This window comes from Lissotriton vulgaris, chromosome 5 (assembly GCF_964263255.1).
Source record: "Lissotriton vulgaris chromosome 5, aLisVul1.2, whole genome shotgun sequence".
Taxonomy (NCBI): Eukaryota; Metazoa; Chordata; class Amphibia; order Caudata; family Salamandridae; genus Lissotriton; species Lissotriton vulgaris.
Window position 1 is genome coordinate 111,334,720 of NC_141693.1, and position 22,165 is coordinate 111,356,884.

A 22,165-nucleotide genomic window follows, 5' to 3' on the forward strand; every position below is an offset into this window, starting at 1 on the left:
ATATTATGTATATGTTCTATGAAGTGTCATTGGGCAAGGCATTTTTCCAGTATTCACGCACTCTTGGAGGATGAAAGGATAAATATGGATAAACTTTGGATGAAAAACGGTGTGCATCCCACAGCACAAATGGATTTTTCAAGCCACAGATTCTCATTCCGGCTAAAATAGAAGGAAGATCGGCCAAGCAGGTGCAGGCAGTGCCCTGCATGCAAGGTGCAGTTTCTGCCCACCACAGCTGTGCTGCTCTTGCACTGCAGGGCAGTACAGGTTCTGCCCTGCAGTGTAAGTTTGGGTTCTGCCCAGTAGGACAGGTGCAGTTTCTGCCCTCCACAGCTGTGCTGCTCTTGCACTGCAGGGCAGTACTGGTTCTGTCCTGTAGTGTATGTTTGGATTCTGCCCAGTAGGACAGGTGCTGTTTCTGCCCTCCACAGCTGTGCTGCTCTTGCACTGCAGGGCAGTACAGGTTCTTCCCTGCAGTGTAGGTTTGGGTTCTGCCCAGTAGGACAGGTGCAGTTTCTGCCCTCCACAGCTGTGCTGCTCTTGCACTGCAGGGCAGTACAGGTTCTTCCCTGCAGTGTAGGTTTGGGTTCTGCCCAGTAGGACAGGTGCAGTTTCTGCCCTCCACAGCTGTGCTGCTCTTGCACTGCCAGGTAGTACAGGTTCTGCAGTGCAGTGTAGGTTTGGGTTCTGCCCAGTAGGACAGGTGCAGTTTCTGCCCTCCACAGCTGTGCTGCTCTTGCACTGCAGGGCAGTACTGGTTCTGTCCTGTAGTGTATGTTTGGATTCTGCCCAGTAGGACAGGTGCTGTTTCTGCCCTCCACAGCTGTGCTGCTCTTGCACTGCAGGGCAGTACAGGTTCTTACCTGCAGTGTAGGTTTGGGTTCTGCCCAGTAGGACAGGTGCAGTTTCTGCCCTCCACAGCTGTGCTGCTCTTGCACTGCAGGGCAGTACAGGTTCTGCAGTGCAGTGTAGGTTTGGGTTCTGCCCAGTAGGACAGGTGCAGTTTCTGCCCTCCACAGCTGTGCTGCTCTTGCACTGCAGGGCAGTACAGGTTCTTCCCTGCAGTGTAGGTTTGGGTTCTGCCCAGTAGGACAGGTGCAGTTTCTGCCCTCCACAGCTGTGCTGCTCTTGCACTGCAGGGCAGTACAGGTTCTGCAGTGCAGTGTAGGTTTGGGTTCTGCCCAGTAGGACAGGTGCAGTTTCTGCCCTCCACAGCTGTGCTGCTCTTGCACTGCAGGGCAGTACAGGTTCTGCCCTGCAGTGTAAGTTTGGGTTCTGCCCAGTAGGACAGGTGCAGTTTCTGCCCTCCACAGCTGTGCTGCTCTTGCACTGCAGGGCAGTACAGGTTCTGCCCTGCAGTGTAGGTTTGGGTTCTGCCCAGTAGGACAGGTGCAGTTTCTGCCCTCCACAGCTGTGCTGCTCTTGCACTGCAGGGCAGTACAGGTTCTGCCCTGCAGTGTAAGTTTGGGTTCTGCCCAGTAGGACAGGTGCAGTTTCTGCCCTCCACAACTGTGCTGCTCTTGCACTGCAGGGCAGTACAGGTTCTGCCCTGCAGTGTAAGTTTGGATTCTGTCCAGTAGGACAAGTGCAGTTTCTGCCTTCCACAGCTGTGCTGCTCTTGCACTGCAGGGCAGTACAGGTTCTGCCCTGCAGTGTAAGTTTGGGTTCTGCCCAGTAGGACAGGTGCAGTTTCTGCCCTCCACAGCTGTGCTGCTCTTGCACTGCAGGGCAGTACAGGTTCTGCCTTGCAGTGTAAGTGTGGGTTCTGCCCAGTAGGACAGGTGCAGTTCTGCCCTCCACAGCTGTGCTGCTCTTGCACTGCAGAGCAGTACAGGTTCTGCCCTGCAGTGTAAGTTTGGGTTCTGCCCAGTAGGACAGGTGCAGTTCTGCCCTCCACAGCTGTGCTGCTCTTGCACTGCAGAGCAGTACAGGTTCTGCCCTGCAGTGTGGGTTTGGGTTCTTCCCAGTAGGACAGGTGCAGTTTCTGCCCTCCACAGCTGTGCTGCTCTTGCACTGCAGGGCAGTACAGGTTCTGCCCTGCAGTGTAAGTTTGGGTTCTGCCCAGTAGGACAAGTGCAGTTTCTGCCTTCCACAGCTGTGCTGATCTTGCACTGCAGGGCAGTACAGGTTCTGCCCTGCAGTGTAAGTTTGGGTTCTGCCCAGTAGGACAGGTGCAGTTTCTGCCCTCCACAGCTGTGCTGCTCTTGCACTGCAGGGCAGTACAGGTTCTGCCCTGCAGTGTAAGTTTGGGTTCTGCCCAGTAGGACAAGTGCAGTTTCTGCCTTCCACAGCTGTGCTGCTCTTGCACTGCAGGGCAGTTCAGGTTCTGCCCTGCAGTGTAAGTTTGGGTTCTGCCCAGTAGGACAGGTGCAGTTCTGCCCTCCACAGCTGTGCTGCTCTTGCACTGCAGGGCAGTACAGGTTCTGCCCTGCAGTGTAAGTTTGGGTTCTGCCCAGTAGGACAGGTGCAGTTTCTGCCCTCCACAGTGATGCTGCCTTTGCTCTGCACAGTGGGTTCAGTTTCTTCCTCCCAGTGTGTGGGAAGGGTGCGTCCTGCTCTCTGTCTTCGGGTGTATGGAATGAGCCACTGTGGAACTTTACAACCTATGGTTAGGGGGGAAAAAACTGGTGCCGGGGAAGCCAGGGTTTCATGCTTGGACCCCAGGAATAATGTCCCCCACTCTTAAAAGTTGTAAGCTTATTAATTATCACTCAATTGTGCTTCGAGTCCAATCTCATTCACAAAGGTTTTACTTCTGTGTAACATGCATCAAGGTGTGATTCACTCCTGAATTTGCAGAAGTGAGACACATTTATTCACTGAAAATACCTTAGTAAATCAAGTATAATATTATTTCCATTTTTGGCAATTTTTAAATTATAACACATGGGAGTCTGCAAACCTTGTAAAATAATCCGTCTCTAATTTTTTTAATATAGTTTATTTTTGACCCCACTAATCACCTATAATAGAAAAATTCTGTAGTTGCTCAAACCACCATAGGTTATTACAGCTGAGTTGTGATGTCACAAGACCTGCTGCCAGAGCCAGCAGACAATGTGAAAAGCAGGAGCAAAATGCAGCTGCTATAAAAAAAATCTTCATCTATACATCTGTGCAATTGTTTTAGAATGTATTGTATTTTGTAAAATGCTATTTAAAAATGTCAACACTAAAAAAGAATTTTTTAAGTGAGAGCCTGCTTTTCCGTTCTGAGCTGTTTTCCTGGACATTTATTGGTAGAAAGGAGACATGTATGGCACTGTGTTATTATTGTAGCACCTCTAACATTCATTACACAAAAGCGGGAGTCCTCTCCAAATTACCACACATTATGAACTATGTCTATTTATGAAAGGGACTTACACCGGCATTACACATAATATATTTAATAACAAATTACTAAACGTATATTGGTGCCTGTAATCTCACACTATAGGTTCCATATGTATTCTGCTCATTTACAACCATGTTTTTGCGCATGAAGGCCCAACAGAGCAACGAGTTAAGCTTTTTGGGAGAAATATATGCATGTGACTATGTAATATAAGGAATAAAATACTCTCTACCGTATGTTAATGCGGATTTGCTCACCTCGGCGTTCCTTGACTATTTGGCCTTGTTTCTCTGTATAGTCACTCAGCTTCTCTGTGAGTTGCAATGCCCTAATAGCGTACAGCAGAGGTCACTGTAGCCCATATTTTATCAATAAAATCATTTGTATAATAAATGGAAGTTTGCAAACCATCTGTAAAACTATCTTTCACTTTCCTATTAGAGTGTAGTTGTGACATTGCTAGTCACCTGTAGAAAGAAAATGACATAGCTGCTCACATGCAATGACGTATTAGAGTTGAGTTGTGACGTCACAATATGTGTGGCAGGCCACAGTGAAGAATTAAAACTGCTATTTCACAAATCCATTTTATCTATCTTTCACTTCTTTGGATCAGTTTCCCTGATATGTACACTGACTAGCAGGAATTCGACACCTACAGCAGCATGTTTAGATTGGTATGGCTACAATGCATTAGACAAAATCAAGAACCTTTCCGCATGTGACAATACAATAACTATAAAGGTTTTCTGAAACTGGCTTGCATTGCACTCTTTATGATATAGTTCACTACAGATTACAAACTGCATATTAGTTTGTCTAATTTCATAATAGAGAACCTCCGTTTGGTCAACATAGCAGTAGTCACTGTCGCATACGAAGGAGCAATATATCAAATATTCAAGCATTTTGTGGGAAGGGTAATATTGTGACTGTGTCTTGTAAGGAACGATATGCCTTCTGCCATACATTAAAAGGGTATTTCGAGTGACATCAGAGTTCCGTGACCTTATAGAGGAACTCAGGTCTTACACCTTGCTCCTTATACGGTAATGTGGCTCATCTGCGACTTCTAATATCCTCATAATGTACAGTGGCGTCCATTTTACCTCAAGTACTACTCAACTACCATGACAGGGAAAGGTATACACACACACACACACACATATATATATATATATATATATATATATATATATATATATATATATATATATATATATATATATCAGTAGCGGTCGGCAGTAGGTGTTTCTATAGGGCGGTGACGTGGGCAGGAGGAGGGGCAGGGTGGGGGGAAATAATGTATGGATTACGGAGTTTTACAGGTAAGTAAACATTTAAATACATAAAACGAATTTCGTTGCGCACACTGCATCACCAAATGTGATGCAGTGCGCGCAACGAAATTCGTTTTATGTATTTAAATGTTTACTTACCTGTAAAACTCCGTAATCCATACATTATTTCCCCCCACCCTGCCCCTCCTCCTGCCCACGTCACCGCCCTATAGAAACACCTACTGCCGACCGCTACTGCCAGCTGGCATCTTCATCCACACACATATACAGTAGCGGTCGGCAGTAGGTGTTTCTATAGGGCGGTGACGTGGGCAGGAGGAGGGGCAGGGTGGGGGGAAATAATGTATGGATTACGGAGTTTTACAGGTAAGTAAACATTTAAATACATAAAACGAATTTCGTTGCGCGCACTGCATCACCAAATGTGATGCAGTGCGCGCAACGAAATTCGTTTTATGTATTTAAATGTTTACTTACCTGTAAAACTCCGTAATCCAGACATTATTTCCCCCCACCCTGCCCCTCCTCCTGCCCACGTCACCGCCCTATAGAAACACCTACTGCCGACTGCTACTGCACATATACATATATATACATACCAGTAGCGGTCGGCAGTAGGTGTTTCTATAGGGCGGTGACGTGGGCAGGAGGAGGGGCAGGGTGGGGGGAAATAATGTATGGATTACGGAGTTTTACAGGTAAGTAAACATTTAAATACATAAAACGAATTTCGTTGCGCGCACTGCATCACATTTGGTGATGCAGTGTGCGCAACGAAATTCGTTTTATGTATTTAAATGTTTACTTACCTGTAAAACTCCGTAATCCATACATTATTTCCCCCCACCCTGCCCCTCCTCCTGCCCACGTCACCGCCCTATAGAAACACCTACTGCCGACCGCTACTGATACATACATATATATATATATTATGTGTGAGGGTGTGTGTGTGTGTGTCTGTGGAAACGCTGTTTCCTACCGTTGTCCAATGCGGGGAGGGGCTGTGCCTCATAAGGGAATAAACAAAGGGATTTTCATGAAATCTAACTCTTCCACTGTAGTCCCAAATGTGCCTCCCCGCTGCTATGTTCGTGATATTCAGTTTGCCTCGTCTGATGTATGCATGCAGCTGTGTGTGTGAGTGGAATATGCTATTTATTACCATTGTTGGGTTTGGCAGGGGCCAAGAATATAACCAACAGAGCCTTGAGTGGGTCATCATGATTCCCTCCCCCAGCAAGGGCATTAAATAGCATATGACCCTTGGCACATATGCATATATGGTTTGTGGCGTCTGTGGCAGTCATAAACCAATCTGTTTAAAAGAACGAGGGGACACAGGGTGAAATACAAGACTAGGTTGCATTCAATGGCCGCCTGGCTGTCAGAAGAGTGGCGTTTCTTAGCCAAATCATTGTAGCGTGTATTCCGAGAGGCCTGGAGCCTGTTTTCTCATGTTGGAGTTGGATTGTGGAAATGACACAGAATTCGGCCTTTGCAGAGTAGTTTAGAAAAGTATGAATGTGCATCAATTATTACTCCTGCTCTGACGTGTTATTGGGCTGCATTACCTTCATACGTTTGAGCTGAGAAAAATACTGTGTATTACATATTACAATGACTTTGCACATGGAAACAACTCTCTCGGTAGTCACGGGACCTGTTCAATGTGACATCACACAGTATGTAAACCCATACATTCTACTTTTACTTAAATGCTTTTTTTCAAATTAAAAACAAGCATGCAAAAATGCTAAAGGGTAAACCATATATGTAGATACTGAGAATGTGATTTGGACATCGTGCCCAACTTCAGTCTTCACCTATGGTAACACATTATCCACACACACATACAAATGTTAACAACAATGTGGAAATTTTGCATCCAGGCGCACATATGTGAATAATACCTTGGTTGAAACATGCCATTTGATGTTGCTAATTTAAAGTAATAGGTGAATTTTAACTAACAACCTGGAGTGCAGTATTTTTGTTTTGAAAAGCACACACACAGCTGCTCTTCCATCCACAGTAGGTATCCAAAAGGTATTAACAGGAAGCCAGGATACTTTGGGTTAAATCCATGCGTTAAAATTAAATCACACGAAAAAGTCCGGTGACCATTACCAGAGCTGTTTTCTGTTGTAAAGTCATTGTATATTGCAATCTGTGAGACAGTTTTCTTAGGTCAGTTACACTATTGTAATAACATGGAATTTTATTTTTAGACTCTATTGATAAATATATGAATGTTCCTTTATCAATACACCTGCTCAAAATAAAGTCTTGTTTGGTTACATGTATTATCACTGGCAATCCATCCATTCATTCATTCATTCATCCACCCATCCATCTATCTCCGTTCACGTGTCTGTGTATGAGAGCGCAGCATGACGAAACAGATGAATCGAGGTAACCGTGCACTAATGAGAGGGGCTGCAACCTCCTGGTCTTGATGCTGGGGGGTGGCTCCTAAGGGCCCCCTCTCTGTTTCTGCTGCCTTACCCCTGCCTCGCCCTTGTTGAACTAAGCCCTGCGTTACTGAGGTATAACGCACGAGGGTGGAATAAGGGAACAGCCTCGGCGGCTGCTCACACACTGAACAGAGTCAGGGAAAGGTGCAAATTGCAACCTCCGGGAACAGCAATACCTACTTTAAGTCCAGCTCAATATACAAAGTAGGTTCTATTCTTAAAACACGTCACTATGTCTCACTACAGATTGACCAGGGTGAAATATGCTATATACTTTAAATGAAGTTCTTGCTCGTCTTGTGAATGAAATAAACAGACACAAGCGCACTGTGTGTGCAATTTAAATTACTTAATAAGGGAGCAACAGGCAACGCCATGCCAGTGACTAGAGGGTCCTTGTAAACAGCAGGGGTGGACAGGGCCCCTGTACAAATCTTTGAAACGACTCCTCGTTCAAGGCCGAGTAAATGTGGCTTCTGTCTATGTCCACTACACGTCACCGCGGGCACATCTTACAATTAATACTATTCTAATGCCCCGTCAATACCCAGATGACAATAAAAACTATAAAATACTGAGCCAAAGAGCGAGCCGGTCCGTATTTATGTATGCATTTAATAAGGTTGTTACACATATTGTGGAAATATTCATTTTTAGATGTTTTAAAAAGCGCCACACATTTCCAGGCCACTTCGGAGCACTTCACGTTGCTTCCTTAACCGTCTTCCCCACTCAGTTATTTGCAATTATTAATTTATAAATTGGCCTTTATTTATGCATGAATTTAGTAATTGTGTTACCTAGACTTTAAACTTATTTTTTTATTATGTTTTTATCTCGGATAATTTAATTAAGAACGTTATAGATTCAGCAACCATATAAATAAAAAAAATAGACAAAAGGCCATGGTTTTACAGGCGTCTGTAACAGATGTGAATTAAATATAACAAGTATAAAGCGGTTGTGTTACGAGGGTTTGGTTACGTTTTATAAACACACAGTACACAGCTGCCAGATAATTCTAGTTTCCGTGCTCGCCAGATACAAAGGCGACACATGAATCTGCACTCAAAATGCTGTTTTTTTCCAATCCAAAATGATTCTTTCTGTAAATGTGTGGTTGTCGGAAAGACGACCATATCTACACACATTGCCACAATCTGATGGAACGTGCAGGTGTGCTATATATTGAAATAACCCCCGCTCCCTCCCACGCACACCGCCCCGAAGTCCCCGGACACCTTTCATTGAGGGGGTGCTCCCGGTACCTTTGCGCAGGGCTGCGCTCTGGGCCAGCAGGGCGAAGAGCAGGTCCGTGCTGGGCGAGCCCTTGGGGGCGCTCGGCTCCTTGAGGGCGTCCATGGCGCATCGCTCCCCCGCTCTGCCTGCCTCTCCCAGGCGGGGTTCAGGCCTCGGTCCTCCGGTCCGGTCCTCCCCAGGCCTGGCTCCGAGGGAGGCTGGCGGCACAGGCAAGGTTCCCGGCCCCCGAAGAGGGTGCAGGGAGGGAGGCTGCGCGCCGGCACAAGCAGAGGGGGAGGTGGTAGGCGGAGGCGTGGAGCAGGCACGGCGGGTGGGAGTGACTGTGGGAGTGAGGGCTTCACACTGTACTGAGAGCTGGCTCAGGGGCAGTGACCGGGGTCAGGTACAGGTGAGGGGTGCAGGCAGCAGGCGCAACAGCGCGAAAGTAACCCTGAAACTAGGCTGTTCACATGGAGCAGGCAGGGGTGCAGGCATGCTTGAAAAAGGCAGGTCTGGGCTAGATGGGAGTGATCCTGGGTGCAGGGTGTCCACGGGGAGCAGGCAAGGGTGCTGCGGGGATGCTGGAAGCAGGCAGGTCTGGACTAGAGGGGAGTGATTCTGACTGCAGGGTGTCCACAGGGAGCAGGCAGGGATGGTATGGGGATGCTGGGAACAGGCACATCTGAAAGATAGTGATCCTGAGTGCAGGGTGTCCAAAGGGAGCAGGCAAGGATGCTAGAAACAGGCAGGTCTGGAAGGAAGTGATCCTGAGTACATGGTGTTCACAGGGAGCAGGCAGGGATGGTGCGGGGAGGCTGGAAGCAGGCAGGTATGGAGGAGGCTTTTCTAGTGCTGGCTGTTCACAGAGAGCAGGCAGGAGAGATGCGTGGATGCTGGAAGCAGGCAGGTATGGAGGAGACTGTTCTAGTTCAGGCTGTTCACAGGGAGCAGGCAGGGGTCATGCAGGGAAGCTTGAAGCAGGCAGCATGGCGGAGTCTGTTCTTATGCAGGCTGCTCACAGGGAGCAGGCTAGAGTGCTGCAGTGATGCTGGAAGCAGGCAGGTCTAGAAGGGGGTGACCCTGAGTGCAGGGAGTTTACAGGGAGCAGGCAGGGGCGCTGCGAACTGTCTGTGAGCAGGCATGAATGGTAAGAGCAGGCAGGAGAGGTTGGACTGCACCGTGTGGATTTCAGAGCTCACAGACAGCAGATAGAGGCGCTAGAGTCGGCTGAGTGTGGGGTAGTGGGAGGCGGGGGGCGGGGGGGGGGGCATGAGGGAGGTGCGTAGGCATTACATAATTCGTTTGGCTGTCCGGAATATGAGGGTCCCCCCTGAGTACAAGATGAAAGGGGCCCTCCTCACTCTTGTCACACATGTTAAGGCTCCTCTGGGCGCGTGTGTCCGGTGCCGAAGCAGGAAGTGACGAGGGCTCACCATCAAGTGTAAGCGACGAGAAGTGCAGGCGCTAGCGTGAAACACAGCGCCGAGAGGCAGTTCTATGCTGCAGATAGGAGCGGTAGCGATAACTGGATCCGTGTAGTGCAGCTGTGTTTGCATCGGTATAGCGCTTTACAAGCTTGGCGACGCCCCGAAGCGCTCTGAGAAGGCTACTCCGGTATGCTCACGGATGGAAAGGTGTAGGTCGCTTTGTGAGGGTCTGAGTGTGCTGGTGTAATGCAATTACAACAACACCACGAACGACCACAACAATAACAACAACACCACAGCCCACGACAACAACAACAACAACACCACAACCGAGGACAACAATCAACAACTGCAGTAATAATAATGATGATCATAATAAAAATAAGGAAAACACTCTACAGATATCGATCTAACAATATTACCAAAAGTTCTAATTCATCTGTATTTTATAAACAATAAAATGTACATTTAAATTTAATTTTCAATGTGCAATTAGTTTATAATAATAATAATACCAAAAACAAAAATGAGCGGCGACAATTGTAATAATATAACTATTATAATAATATAATAATAAAAATATAACTATTATAATAATATAATAATAAAAACCACAACTATTATTAGCATCATATTCACTGTCCCTCTAGAGGTCGAGTATCTGTGCTCGGAGGCTTCTGCCATGTGCCAGTCCGCACCCCAACCCCCCCCCCCCCCCCCCCTCCCACGGAGGGCCTCTCGAGGGCACCCCTCCACGGAGGGTCTCTCGAGGGCACCATGTTTGTGTTTATTGTCAACAGGAGGGCAGGCAGTGAGTGTGTTGATGTGAGTGAACTGTGCTATGCGCGCCGCTTCACTCCGGAACTCACAGGAAATGAGGCGGACGGGGCTCTGCCGACTCTACCTGATAGCAGTCGTGTTTAATGCATTCATAGACAGATCAGACACACATATCTATTACAGATCGATAGACAGACAATAGATAGATAGATAGATAGATAGATAGATAGATAGATAGATAGATAGATAGATAGATAGATAGATATTAATCCCCAAAAAATAAACAATTCATTACATATGTACAAAGAACTATAGATAAATACATACATACATGTACGTGTGAGATTGAACATATATTTGTTTCACCCAAAAAAGTAAGGAATTAAATACATGCGCGCGCGCATCCCCGCGCTTACTTATATGTACCTATCTGTATACTTGTATCTGGATATATGCATTTATAAACGCACATGTATATGTGTATTTACACAGCGGTACACACAGGGTGAATACATGTATGAACGACATTAGAAGCGGCACAGTGCATGTAGCATGCGGATAGCGCTCCCGAGGATTGTAACCTGACCCGAGCATTAAACTGATCATTACCTTAGTTAATTCAACGAGTTTATATTAAACGACGGTTTGCTCTAGAAGCAGCGGGTTTAAATAGACAAACTCTCTCCAAGCTGTAACACAACAAGGGACTCGCGCCTTGGGGGTTTCCGTATTTTATTTCGTGTTATTTTTAGGGCTGCGATAACTGGCAGGAACTTACACGGACATCCTGGGACGCGCGAGGAAGTGACACATATACATAAATATACATACATTTTGCACATACATACATGTATATATATATTTTTTTTTGTTTCCCCCAGAGAAAATTCGTGCTACACGTGCTAGGTGCTAGGGACCTAGGGCTTGCATGCCTCCATGACATACATGCAGGCATGATCAAGGAATATGCCAAGCGCTCTACGGCGAGTCCGGATTCGTCGCAATCATTAAGGCCGAGTTTGAAACTGTCGAAGGGCCCCTCGGGATGGTCCTGCCCGGCCTTGAGACCCCCCAGGAGCCGGCTCACACCGAGCAGTGTGGCCAGCGGCCTCCAGGGGGTGGCGACCCCGCCAGGAGCCTCTTAAAGACAACTGTTTACCTTGGAGCGATCGAACGCTCAACAACGGGTTAAGCGCCGCGACGCCCAGCTGCAGTTTATTGGCACTGATCTGCGGAGCCGAGGGGTGCCTGGGGAAATCAAGCCTAGTGCTGCTGATGTACCCGCTGATGAATTCAAAATCAATGCCCCATTTGCCTGCATTTTCAGAGTATATGAAACACATTTTGGTGAAAGACGCGCGACGCCTCACTGTTATTTCCAAGTTTCGTTTTTAATAACAATTTTACGCAGCTTTGCTCGCGCCGTTTGTAGGAGCCCCGCGGCAGTAATGGTATCAGGAAGACACACCTGGGGGCGACGGAGGCCATAAATGGTGGTTTTAGTGAGGGAGGGGGCAGGGCAGCCGGCAGCTCCGTGCTTTGTCACATGGACAGCCATATCTGAACTCCTCTTTAGCCGTGGTCTGTGGTGTGTAGTGTTTTCTTATTATGTTCAACACTTAGCTCCATTATATATATATATATATATATATATATATATATATATATATATATATATATATATATATATAATTCCCTTGGTAATTTTAATCGCTGGATAGCGCTCACCAGGAACACACTTTCTTCTAGGCACACAGATGCTAGCCTCTACTGTTTGAAACGCGGAGTCGCACCTGTCACCCAGATAAACCTAGACGTTTGACTCTCCTTCTCAACAGAAATCGGAGCAACAGGCGCCTAGCCAAATGAGCTACCTTGCTGGTTAGATAAGACGTGCAGTGCTGGGGTCCGACGTGGGCCCGGGTCACGTGCGTGAGAAGTCCTCAGAGAGGGGAGTAGCGCGTGGTCCTGTCATGGCTTCTAGCGCCTAGCAAGGACCTGCCCCAGGCTGAGGCGCCCTCTGGCAAGAGAGGAGGGTGAGTGGGTGGTGGGCGTTTGGGGAGCGCCTTCTAAAAGTAATCCTAACTCTGGTGGCAAGAGAAGGCACCCCGGAGCGCACCCAAACTGCGCCCAGCCAGTCCCAGTGCAGGCTGCCATAGGAAAATACTATCTATCTATCTATCTATCTATCTATCTATCTATCTATCTATCTATCTATCTATCTATCTATCTATCTATCTATCTATCTATCTATCTATCTATCTATCTATCTATCTATCTATCTATATGATTGTATATCTATCTATCTATCTATCTATCTATCTATCTATCTATCTATCTATCTATCTATCTATCTATCTATCTATCTATCTATTTATCTATCTATCTATCTATCTATCTATCTATCTATCTATGTCTATGATCTATCTATCTATCTATTTATTTTATGGAGGGAGGAGGGGACAAAGAGAGAGAGACAGAGAGAGAGTGAGTGGGATTGATCAGGGGACAGATAAAGTGAGGACATTGGCAGAGAGAAGAAAGATAGGTAAGAGAGATAAACAAAGAGAAACGCCTCTGACAGACAGGCAGGCAGAAAAGAGGACAGAGAGAATAAGGAGGGAAAGAGAGAAAGAGTGAGAAAGAAGCGAGAGGCCAAAGAAAGGATGGGTGGGTGGGTGGGTGCATGTTTGATGTACAAAGCCGGGAGAACTTGAGAGAGGATAAACTCCTGTCAAATAAAGCACATGCAAGAGAAAGTAGATAATTAGAATAATAAACAGAAAGCGTGAAAAGGAGCAGTACATGGAACGAGGTGAGGGAGGAGTGTCAGTGGGAAGGGGAGAGAAAGCAGGAGTGACAGGGTGCGTGAGTGAGATAGAGAGAGATGGGCCATCTTTAAAACACGACAAATCCCCTCACAGCAAAACAACACCCTGGACATATTGAAAAATAATGGCTTAAAATATCACACGAGCAGGTGAAAAATAGACATATTTCACTGTTTGTTTTTCAAAGCAATTTCACAAGGTAGTCAGCGCTGTGTCTTACCGTCTTTGTAATACAGATGATGACAGCTCAGATGATAGACAGACAGGCAGACAGATGGACAGACAGGTGGATAGCTAGTGTAACGGGATAGATAGACAGACAGACAGACAGACAGACAGACGGACGGAAGGATTGATAGATTTGTGTAACTGCAGAGGAAGTTTCTGGACAAAACCTCAGTTGGAGCACACGTCAAAATAGTTTGCATTACCAGGTCCACAATACTAAAGTCAAATGTGTACATTACGGAAGCGCAGTGCAACTCTAGGACAGCGCATAATGCATTTGATTAGACCCAATCAACTCTGCAAAATGCACCTTAGCTCTTTCTAAATCTCCACGCCCTTTAGCGCCGATCACAATCCACGCCACACCCGCCCCCTCCCCACAAAAAAAACAAAAGTGCAGGCTGTATAGTTACTCAACCAGAGCGCCACCTCAATTGTACACATTAATGTTAGGGCATAAATCGTGCTAAAAAAGAAAACCCAACAGAATTGCCATACAGTTTAGAGTTCGGATACGAAGTTTGGCCCCTCTGGGCAGCGGGAATATACCAAGTAAAGCAAAGGGGAGGGGCCGCCGGTAGAGCCGGCTGTGGCGGGCAGCGAAAGAGAGAACTTTGGGGTTTAAATCCTGGCATCGTCACTGTGACCGAATGTGTGATCCTGTGTAAATTACGCAACATCCCCTTACTGCCTTCTCTCAAAGAGGCCGGCCATAGAACCATGATTGTTCGTCATTTTTGTGCGCTACGCAAATGCGATAGAAACCAAGAGAATTTAAAGGACTCCGATCTTTTCTGGAAAACTTGCTCAGTGTATGTAAATACATTATCTTGTGAGCCATTGTAAACAATTTTCTGTAAAAGTGCTAGATTGTCAAGGTGTGTGTAGACTTCTGATTTCCCCGGTTGTTAAAGTAAATTATCGATCATATATAAAGTAGGTCTGTTCGTCCTGGGGGGGAAGGGGGAGGGGTTTGAATAAAAACTCATTTTTGAAGCAAATTGTTTTAGTCTGAAATCTAGCTGCAGCAGGACATCGCTCCGGAACTGAAAACCCCGAGATCGAACGGACCCAGAGAAGATAGCCCGGTGGGTTGAGTCTTGTGGGGACACCTCGAAGGAGTCAGGACACACACTCCTCCCACGGAGAGTAAATCAGCAATCGAGAGTTATTTACAGCGCGGGGTAAGAAGGCGCGCGATAGACCGGCGCGGGATCACTCATCCTTACTAGGAACGGCGGCGCTAACAATTATGATTATAATATTAAATATCAAACAAAGAATAAGAACATGCGTAAAATAATATAAATAAAAATGAAAACAAAACACTGAATATTAATCTAAAATAACCTCGATATTAATAACAAAATATTCATACAATAATTATTATAGCAACAACCACAATAATAATAATAACAACAGAAGAGAGGTAATAACAAATACAAACAAACACAACACTAGTTACAGTATTGGGGGGGACACACAACATAGCGCCTTGAGCCTGGGCGGGAGGAAGGGGCGCCCAAAGCCATGGCAGGGTCCAGGACATGTTACAGAGGGGCAGACCCGGGCTGGGCCGGCTGCGTAATGTACATTACACCTGCCAGAAATGCCTTCCGCAGCGTATGCACAAAAACACAGGCTGGTTGGGTTCAGCGCCTCGAAGCGCCTCAGGAGTCAATACCTGCTGTACAAATAAAGCATCAAATATCCGCATAAAACATACCATGGCATCACAGCCCTCTTTACATGTGCCCATACCATAAAGCAACATGCCAAACGGCAACATATTATGTAATACGTAATGTAGCGCTAAAACACACGCGCTGTTAACACAACGTGCTGAGACGAACCGGAATATAACACACCATACCAGACAACAGCAGTGCACAGCATAGCATCAGATACACAGAATTAGATAATGGGCCAAGCTGTGTTATAACATCCCAGTGCCAAGCTATACCATAAGCACCATACCATAATACTCCACAATATACCACCTTATTTTTATTATTCCGCCTCCTTTGGCGAGGCTTGCGCCACAGATATACCACGCGCGCCCTTCAGCGTTAACACACAACGTGCCCTGTCATTTGCGTCATATCGCGTCATGGTGCAGCATTCCATTCACAACGCCCATACCATAACCCTGCGTACTATACTATGCGACGTCACACATACTGTATATAGATCTCCCTAGCACACCATGTCATTTCCTGTTGTACAATATCAGAACATTCTGCAGTATGCTACGCCCTGTGTTAACAAACCATCCATGACAATCCACGATATAGGAAGGCTTATCGCGACATTGCATACTCTACCACAAGCCACCTTAACACCGTCCATAATGGCCTGGTCATTTCTTGAAGTGCTTTACCTAAGAGTCCATAGCATACTTTGACATGCTTCAAGGTGTTTATGTCGCGACATGCTTTGGACGCCTGGCACTGGTGCCGCCGGGCTGCACCCTGGTTTATTTGTCAGCCCCACGCCCTCGTGGGTCAGTATTTAACTAGGGGGCAGAGTTGTGTTGTAGAGGGGGGTCTCGCGCAGCCTTGCTTCTCTGTCGCGACTGAGGGATCAGTTGGACTTGACCTCGAGGGGCTCCTGGGGGCAGCCACCGCATCTTCGTTTATCCCCACTTTGCTCCAGGAAACGTTCGCAGTTTCTTTTTTGTCAATGAAAATCGTATCACCTTTTCTATACTGATGTGTTTGATTTTCAGTGTTTCCAGCAAGTGGCGTTGAGGCGCTGCATGACGCACGCGAGGCAGATGAATGAGACAGCAGACTGTAGATGCATGCAGCGCCAACCCTGGAATATATCGTTTCTAGGTGCAAGGACTTTTAGTGCCTCTCAAAGGTGAGGACTAAAGATTGTGTAACATCACAGGTGCGGTGGGGGTGGGGAGAGGGGGGTATAGAGAGCGCTATACAGGCAGCATAGTCCATTCATCTACCCATCCATCCAGAGCTTTTCCCAGCCCACCCATGCACCCCACCAACTCATCCCACCCTCCCATTGATGCTTCCACCCATTCATTAGTCTTTCCATGATCCATTTATTAATACATTCATACATCATCTATTTATACACTCGTCCATTGTACACCCAGTTCCACCCATGCATCACCCGATCCACTTACACAAATCCATCCACCCACCCATCCTTCCACCCACCCATCCATCCGTCCGTCAGTCCATCCATCCTCTTACCGACCACTGCTCACCCGTTTACAGGTGCGCTCTCACCTTCATGCACCAAACCCTCTCAGTCCTCCGCATCCACCCTTAGCCCAGTGGCTCTTGACCTGTGGTCCGGGGACCCCTAGAGGGCCCAAAGCCTACTCGGGGGTCCCCGACTGTTTAGAGAATTAAATAGCAAATTAATAAAGTGTACACATAAAGAGTCAAAATGTAAAAAAAAAAACATTTTAAAGGATTCTGTGAATGTCTCAGAATTTGAAATTGGAGGTTGAAGCAGTATCCTCAGAATGATTGGTGGGAAGAGAGCAAGTGCATCAAACAGAATACAGTGCGCACGACTAGAGCCTTCAATTGAAGTTAGAGAGGCACAAACCTGCCCATAAAATTGTGTATTTTTATTTTTGTTTTAATTTTTCTTTCCGAATATTTCATTTGTGTGTTTGTTTGATAAACGTTTGTTTCTATATTTCAGTCTGTGCTTTCGTGTTTCAAATCATCTAAAATGCTTCGGCCAAGTCCCCGCCTTCGACTAATGACTGATTGGGGGGCCCGGATTCCAATAATGATTCAGTGGGGGTCCCCAGGCTCACCTAATGATGAAATGAGGATCCACAGAAGTCAAAAGGTTGAGAACCACTGCGAGCTTACCCCAGCCACTCATTTGCAAGCATCCTCCCATCTATTCATTCATCCAACTCACCCACTGGTGTACGCGCACCCACCCATCCATTCATACCCACATACAAGCTTACATCGTTCACACATTCACCCTTCCCTGATCCACCCATTCAGGGAAGTTATCACCCCTTTCCACCCTTTCACATCCACCCATTCACATCCACCCATTCATCCATTCTCCATCCTTTCACTCACACGTACACTTCAAACACATTGCCCCACCACCCGTTTACACCCTGTCATTCCACTCACCCACCACTGTCCCCAACCACCCACCTATCATCCACCCATTCATCCATTCTCCAACCTTTCACTCACAAGTACACTTCAAACACATTGCCCCACCACCCGTATACACCCTGTCATTCCCCTCACCCACCACTGTCCCCAACCACCCACCTATCATCCATGCATTCATCCATTCTCCATCCTTTCACTCACAAGTACACTTCAAGCACATTGCCCCACCACCCGTTTACACCCATGCACCCAAATACTAATCCACCCTGTCATTCCACTCACCCACCACTGTCCCCAACCACCCACTTATCCATCCATGCATTCATCCATCCCTTCGCCCATCCTGTGACGCGCTGGCCAAATGAAGAAACAGCCCAAATGACCAACAAGTATAAAAGCAGCGCAGCTTTACCATTTGTGAATACGTTTTAGAAAAGTTAGAATGGAGATATGCGAAACAAACCACGCCCCGCTGCCAGAGGTGTGACGAAACCTACAGCAGAATGCTGAAATGCTGAGAGGGTCACCCCCGGAAGAGCACGGTGGCCCTTTAAATGCGCCATTGGGCGCACCTTGGCCAACACCTGCTCTAGGAATTCGATAATCGCGCTTTTTTCTTTTAAAAAGAGATATTGAGGCCCATCGCTGTGGGAGCAGCACTTCAGCCCCGGGGGGGGGGGGGGGGGGGGGGCGTACTAGTCGCTGCACGTGTTTCTGAAATGAGCTCCAATTTACACACGCCAAGGGTGCTAAGCCCGCGCTTCAAGGCGCTCTCACAAGGATGAGGAGAAGGCCACAGTCGGTCTTTGAGGATTCTCTGGGGGTGAGTGGAAGGTGGGGTACACTGGTCGCTCGAGCAAAAGGGGCAGAGGTGTTGAATACTGACACGTTTTACTTCAAAGTCTGTTTATAAAGAGTTTCACATCACGTAAGGAATGCTGCCAGCTATTTTACAATGCCCCGCACGCGCCGCTCTGTGCACGCATGGTGAACTGGTGCCAGTGTAGTGAATGACCCATGGGCCCTAGGAGCGTACACGTGCGTATATCAGCGCACGTGCTTCCTGTGCGTCCCTGGAAAGCCATCATGTGTACCGATTACACTATCCGCGTGAGTTAGCGGGCTTAAAATGGCCCATTAATAGGTGGAATAAAGCACATATTACATATAAGTGTGACACAGTTTGTGGACTCGAGGGTCAGTCGTTTTCACCCGAAGCACACCAAAGTTGGCAACATTTTTAGTGACCCGGCCGGCGCAATCCTTTGAATATTTGATGAAAATCGGTGTAAGGTGGTGTATACAGTTAAAAGAGCGCTAAGAGGCGCCACCCGCGCATTTTGTGCAACCTAGCGCCTTCATTTAAATACCACCCAACGGTTTCTGGGTGTGCACAGGAACACTGACTCCGTGACCCTCTGTGACCTCAGGGGGCACCAGGCCGAGGTGACCTTCCGGTAACCCAGACTGACCCGCGCGCACTGTGCAGTCCGGGCCTGCGGTCTCAACGCGCCACGGGGTATCCGAACTTTCTAAATATATAAATATATATCTCACACACACCAACACTGCCTTTATAGTGCGTAGTGCGACTGCTAGGATACACACGAACACAATAAATGCTAAAAACACATTTTTTTTAAATGTGGTATCGCTCGACTCTATCCAAACAGAAATCAATGATGGATTCATATCTGAGACACATTGAACTTGTGGGGTGTGTGTGTGTGTGTGTGGGGGGGGGGGGGGCGTATATGTGGGGTGTGTGGTTTCCTGTAAGACTGGATGTGCATGGGCGCGCGTGAGAAATAGAGGACGTGCTTGTTTGTGAGTGTGTGCGGGAGTGTGTGTTGTAACATGTGTTGTCTGTGTATTTGAATGCACTTATAAGTGAGCGTATGTGTAGCGTGGGAGTGACTGCGTGTGTGCTGTGTGTATACACTGCGCGCCCTCCAAGCGTGTGATCTTGGGCATGTATGTTATGTTGTGTCTTGCAGTAAGTGCTCACACTCACGCGTGTTGTATACAGACAGACGTACAATACACGTGTACGTGTGTGCGCGCACTTACTGCACCATGGGGGGGGGGGGGGCATAGCTGAGGCACACTTATGGTCGATATGGGGTTCAGGTGGGGGGGGTCTCTGAAGTCCAGGGATTCCTGGCCACAGACCTGCAGCCTATGCCCGCAGCATGAGGGAGCAGGGGTGTGTCTCTGAGCCTCGAGCCCTATGGAGCTCTCCATAACGGAGGGGGCACGAGGCCGAGGGAGGGGGGCGGGGGGCCTCTGCCTCAGAGTGCACTCCGGGTACAACAGACCCGCAGCCCGCCATGCAAGTGAAAGCAGAGTCTGTCTTTGAGCCCCCACTGACAAGGAGCAGACCCCGGTGGAGAGGCAGGTGGTCACATGTCTGTAAGTCTGAAACTATCAGGTGTGTAGACCACATATTTGGAACACCTGACCGTCTGTGCACGGGTGCACGCGAGGAACCGACTGACTGTGAAGACTGATCTCTACATAGAGAATAAAGGGGGGGGGGGATATTGCACGGGGAAGTGGGGAGCCTGTGACGGGCCTTGCAGCTTCAGACACAGGCACAGTGCAGGCCTTGTATTTCAGACGCCTGGCGGGCTGCGCAGGGTCACAAGGAGGAGCAGGGGACTCCAGGCGGTGTGTTTACTACACAAAGAGATGTAAGGGAGTTTGTGGCAAAACAATGTGAGATGGTCCTTTCATATACGGGGTACTGACGTCATACATCAGACACCTGCGAAGTTATGCAGCCTGGGGGGCACTGCCTGGAGTGTGTGGCAAGACGAGAGAGCCCCGGAGTTAACTACCGGGTGCAGGCCAGGTGCACGCACCTGCCAGGCTGTGCAGGGGCACCGGCCAGACCTGGGTGGGGACAGAGACGCATCTTTAACCTCGCATGAAGCAGCCTTGAGGGGGGCGCAGTCTAGGAGGCACTGCCTTACGTGTGTAGATTCCAAGGGAGCCTGGGAGTCTACTTCCGGGTGCAGGCCAGGTGCACTTGCCAGGCTGTACAGGGGGCGTCTGGGGGGAGGGGGGGGGCACGGATGCGTCCCTAAATTCCCATGAAGCAGTCCCTGGAACGGGGGCACAGTCTGGGAGTCTGGGGGGCACTGTCTGTCGAGAGAGCCCGGAGTCTACTTCCGGGTGCAGGCCAGGTGCACTTGCCAGGCTGTACAGGGGGCGTCTGGGGGAGGTGGGGGGCACGGATGCGTCCCTAAGCTCCCATGAAGCAGTCCCTGGAACGGGGGCACAGTCTGGGGGGCACTGTCTGGGGGGCACTGTCTGTCGAGAGAGCCCGGAGTCTACTTCCGGGTGCAGGCCAGGTGCACATGCCAGGCTGTACAGGGGGCGTCTTTTTGGGGGTGGGGGGGAAGGATGCGTCCCTAAGCTCCCATGAAGCAGTCCCTGGAACGGGGGCACAGTCTGGGGGACACAGTCTGGGGGGGGGGGGGGCACTGTCTGTCGAGAGAGCCCGGAGTCTACTTCCGGGTGCAGGCCAGGTGCACATGCCAGGCTGTACAGGGGGCGTCTTTTTGGGGGTGGGGGGGAAGGATGCGTCCCTAAGCTCCCATGAAGCAGTCCCTGGAACGGGGGCACAGTCTGGGGGACACAGTCTGGGGGGGGGGGGGCACTGTCTGGCGAGAGAGCCCGGAGTCTTCTTCCGGGTGCAGGCCAGGTGGCAGTGCACCTGCCAGGCTGTGCAGAGTGCTGCGGCGGGTGACACCCGGTGAGCTCCGCCCTCGCAGAGGTGATCTCACTGGAGGTGGGGGGGGGGGGGGCAGCGTGGAAGAAGATGGAGGAGCGTGCTCACCAGCTGACAGCCCTGAGCGATGGGGGGCTGTCCCGGCAGGGTCAGACACGCGCTGCGCATCTGTCGGGGCATCTCCAAACAATGCACCTCATTAGGCATGCATAACGACCGGAGCAGCATGGCACACGAGAGGGGGGTGGGGGGGGGGGATGAGCACAACACCCTCAGTAACGCTGCTCTAAACACACTAGACTGGCTCTTTGGATCAGCTCCGTCAGGTGTGTTGTGTTTTCCGGCTAGTGTTCGCCACAGGGGTTCTTCTTGCTTTCGCTTTAAAACATTAGCATTTCCTGTGTGTGTTGAAGGGCCACGAGTTAGGAGTCGAGGGCTGCATGAAACGTGTTGAATTAATTCCATGTCTTCAAATCCTGGAGACGGCTCCGTGTTAAGAGTTCAGGAAAAGACAGGCCCCTGGCCTGAAAGTTTAGTCTCCAGCACTCTCCTCCCCCCAAACTATCCACCGACTCACCTTTGCCTCCAACAACCCCTGTCCCACGGCTGCCACAGCGCTGTCCACCCCTCCTTTGCCTACAAGAGGTCCACCATTCACCCCAGCATCTTCCACCACCAACAA

The 22,165-nt window shown here is 48.5% G+C and overlaps 1 protein-coding gene across 2 annotated transcripts in view; it reads right to left on the reverse strand.

Moving 5' to 3' along the window:
- LHX3 (LIM homeobox 3) overlaps positions 1 to 22,165 on the reverse strand; it is a 92,502-nt gene that overhangs the window by 67,233 nt on the left and 3,104 nt on the right. Inside the window, exon 1 of one of the 2 annotated variants that reach the window (XM_086919979.1) lies at positions 8,384 to 8,483. The exons of the other annotated variant lie outside the window; for it this stretch is intronic. Within the exon in view, the coding sequence (XP_086776105.1) occupies positions 8,384 to 8,477 (94 nt within the window). The 5' untranslated portion in view covers positions 8,478 to 8,483. Of the gene's footprint in view, positions 1 to 8,383; positions 8,484 to 22,165 lie in introns of those variants that run through there. 2 annotated transcript variants of the gene reach the window in all.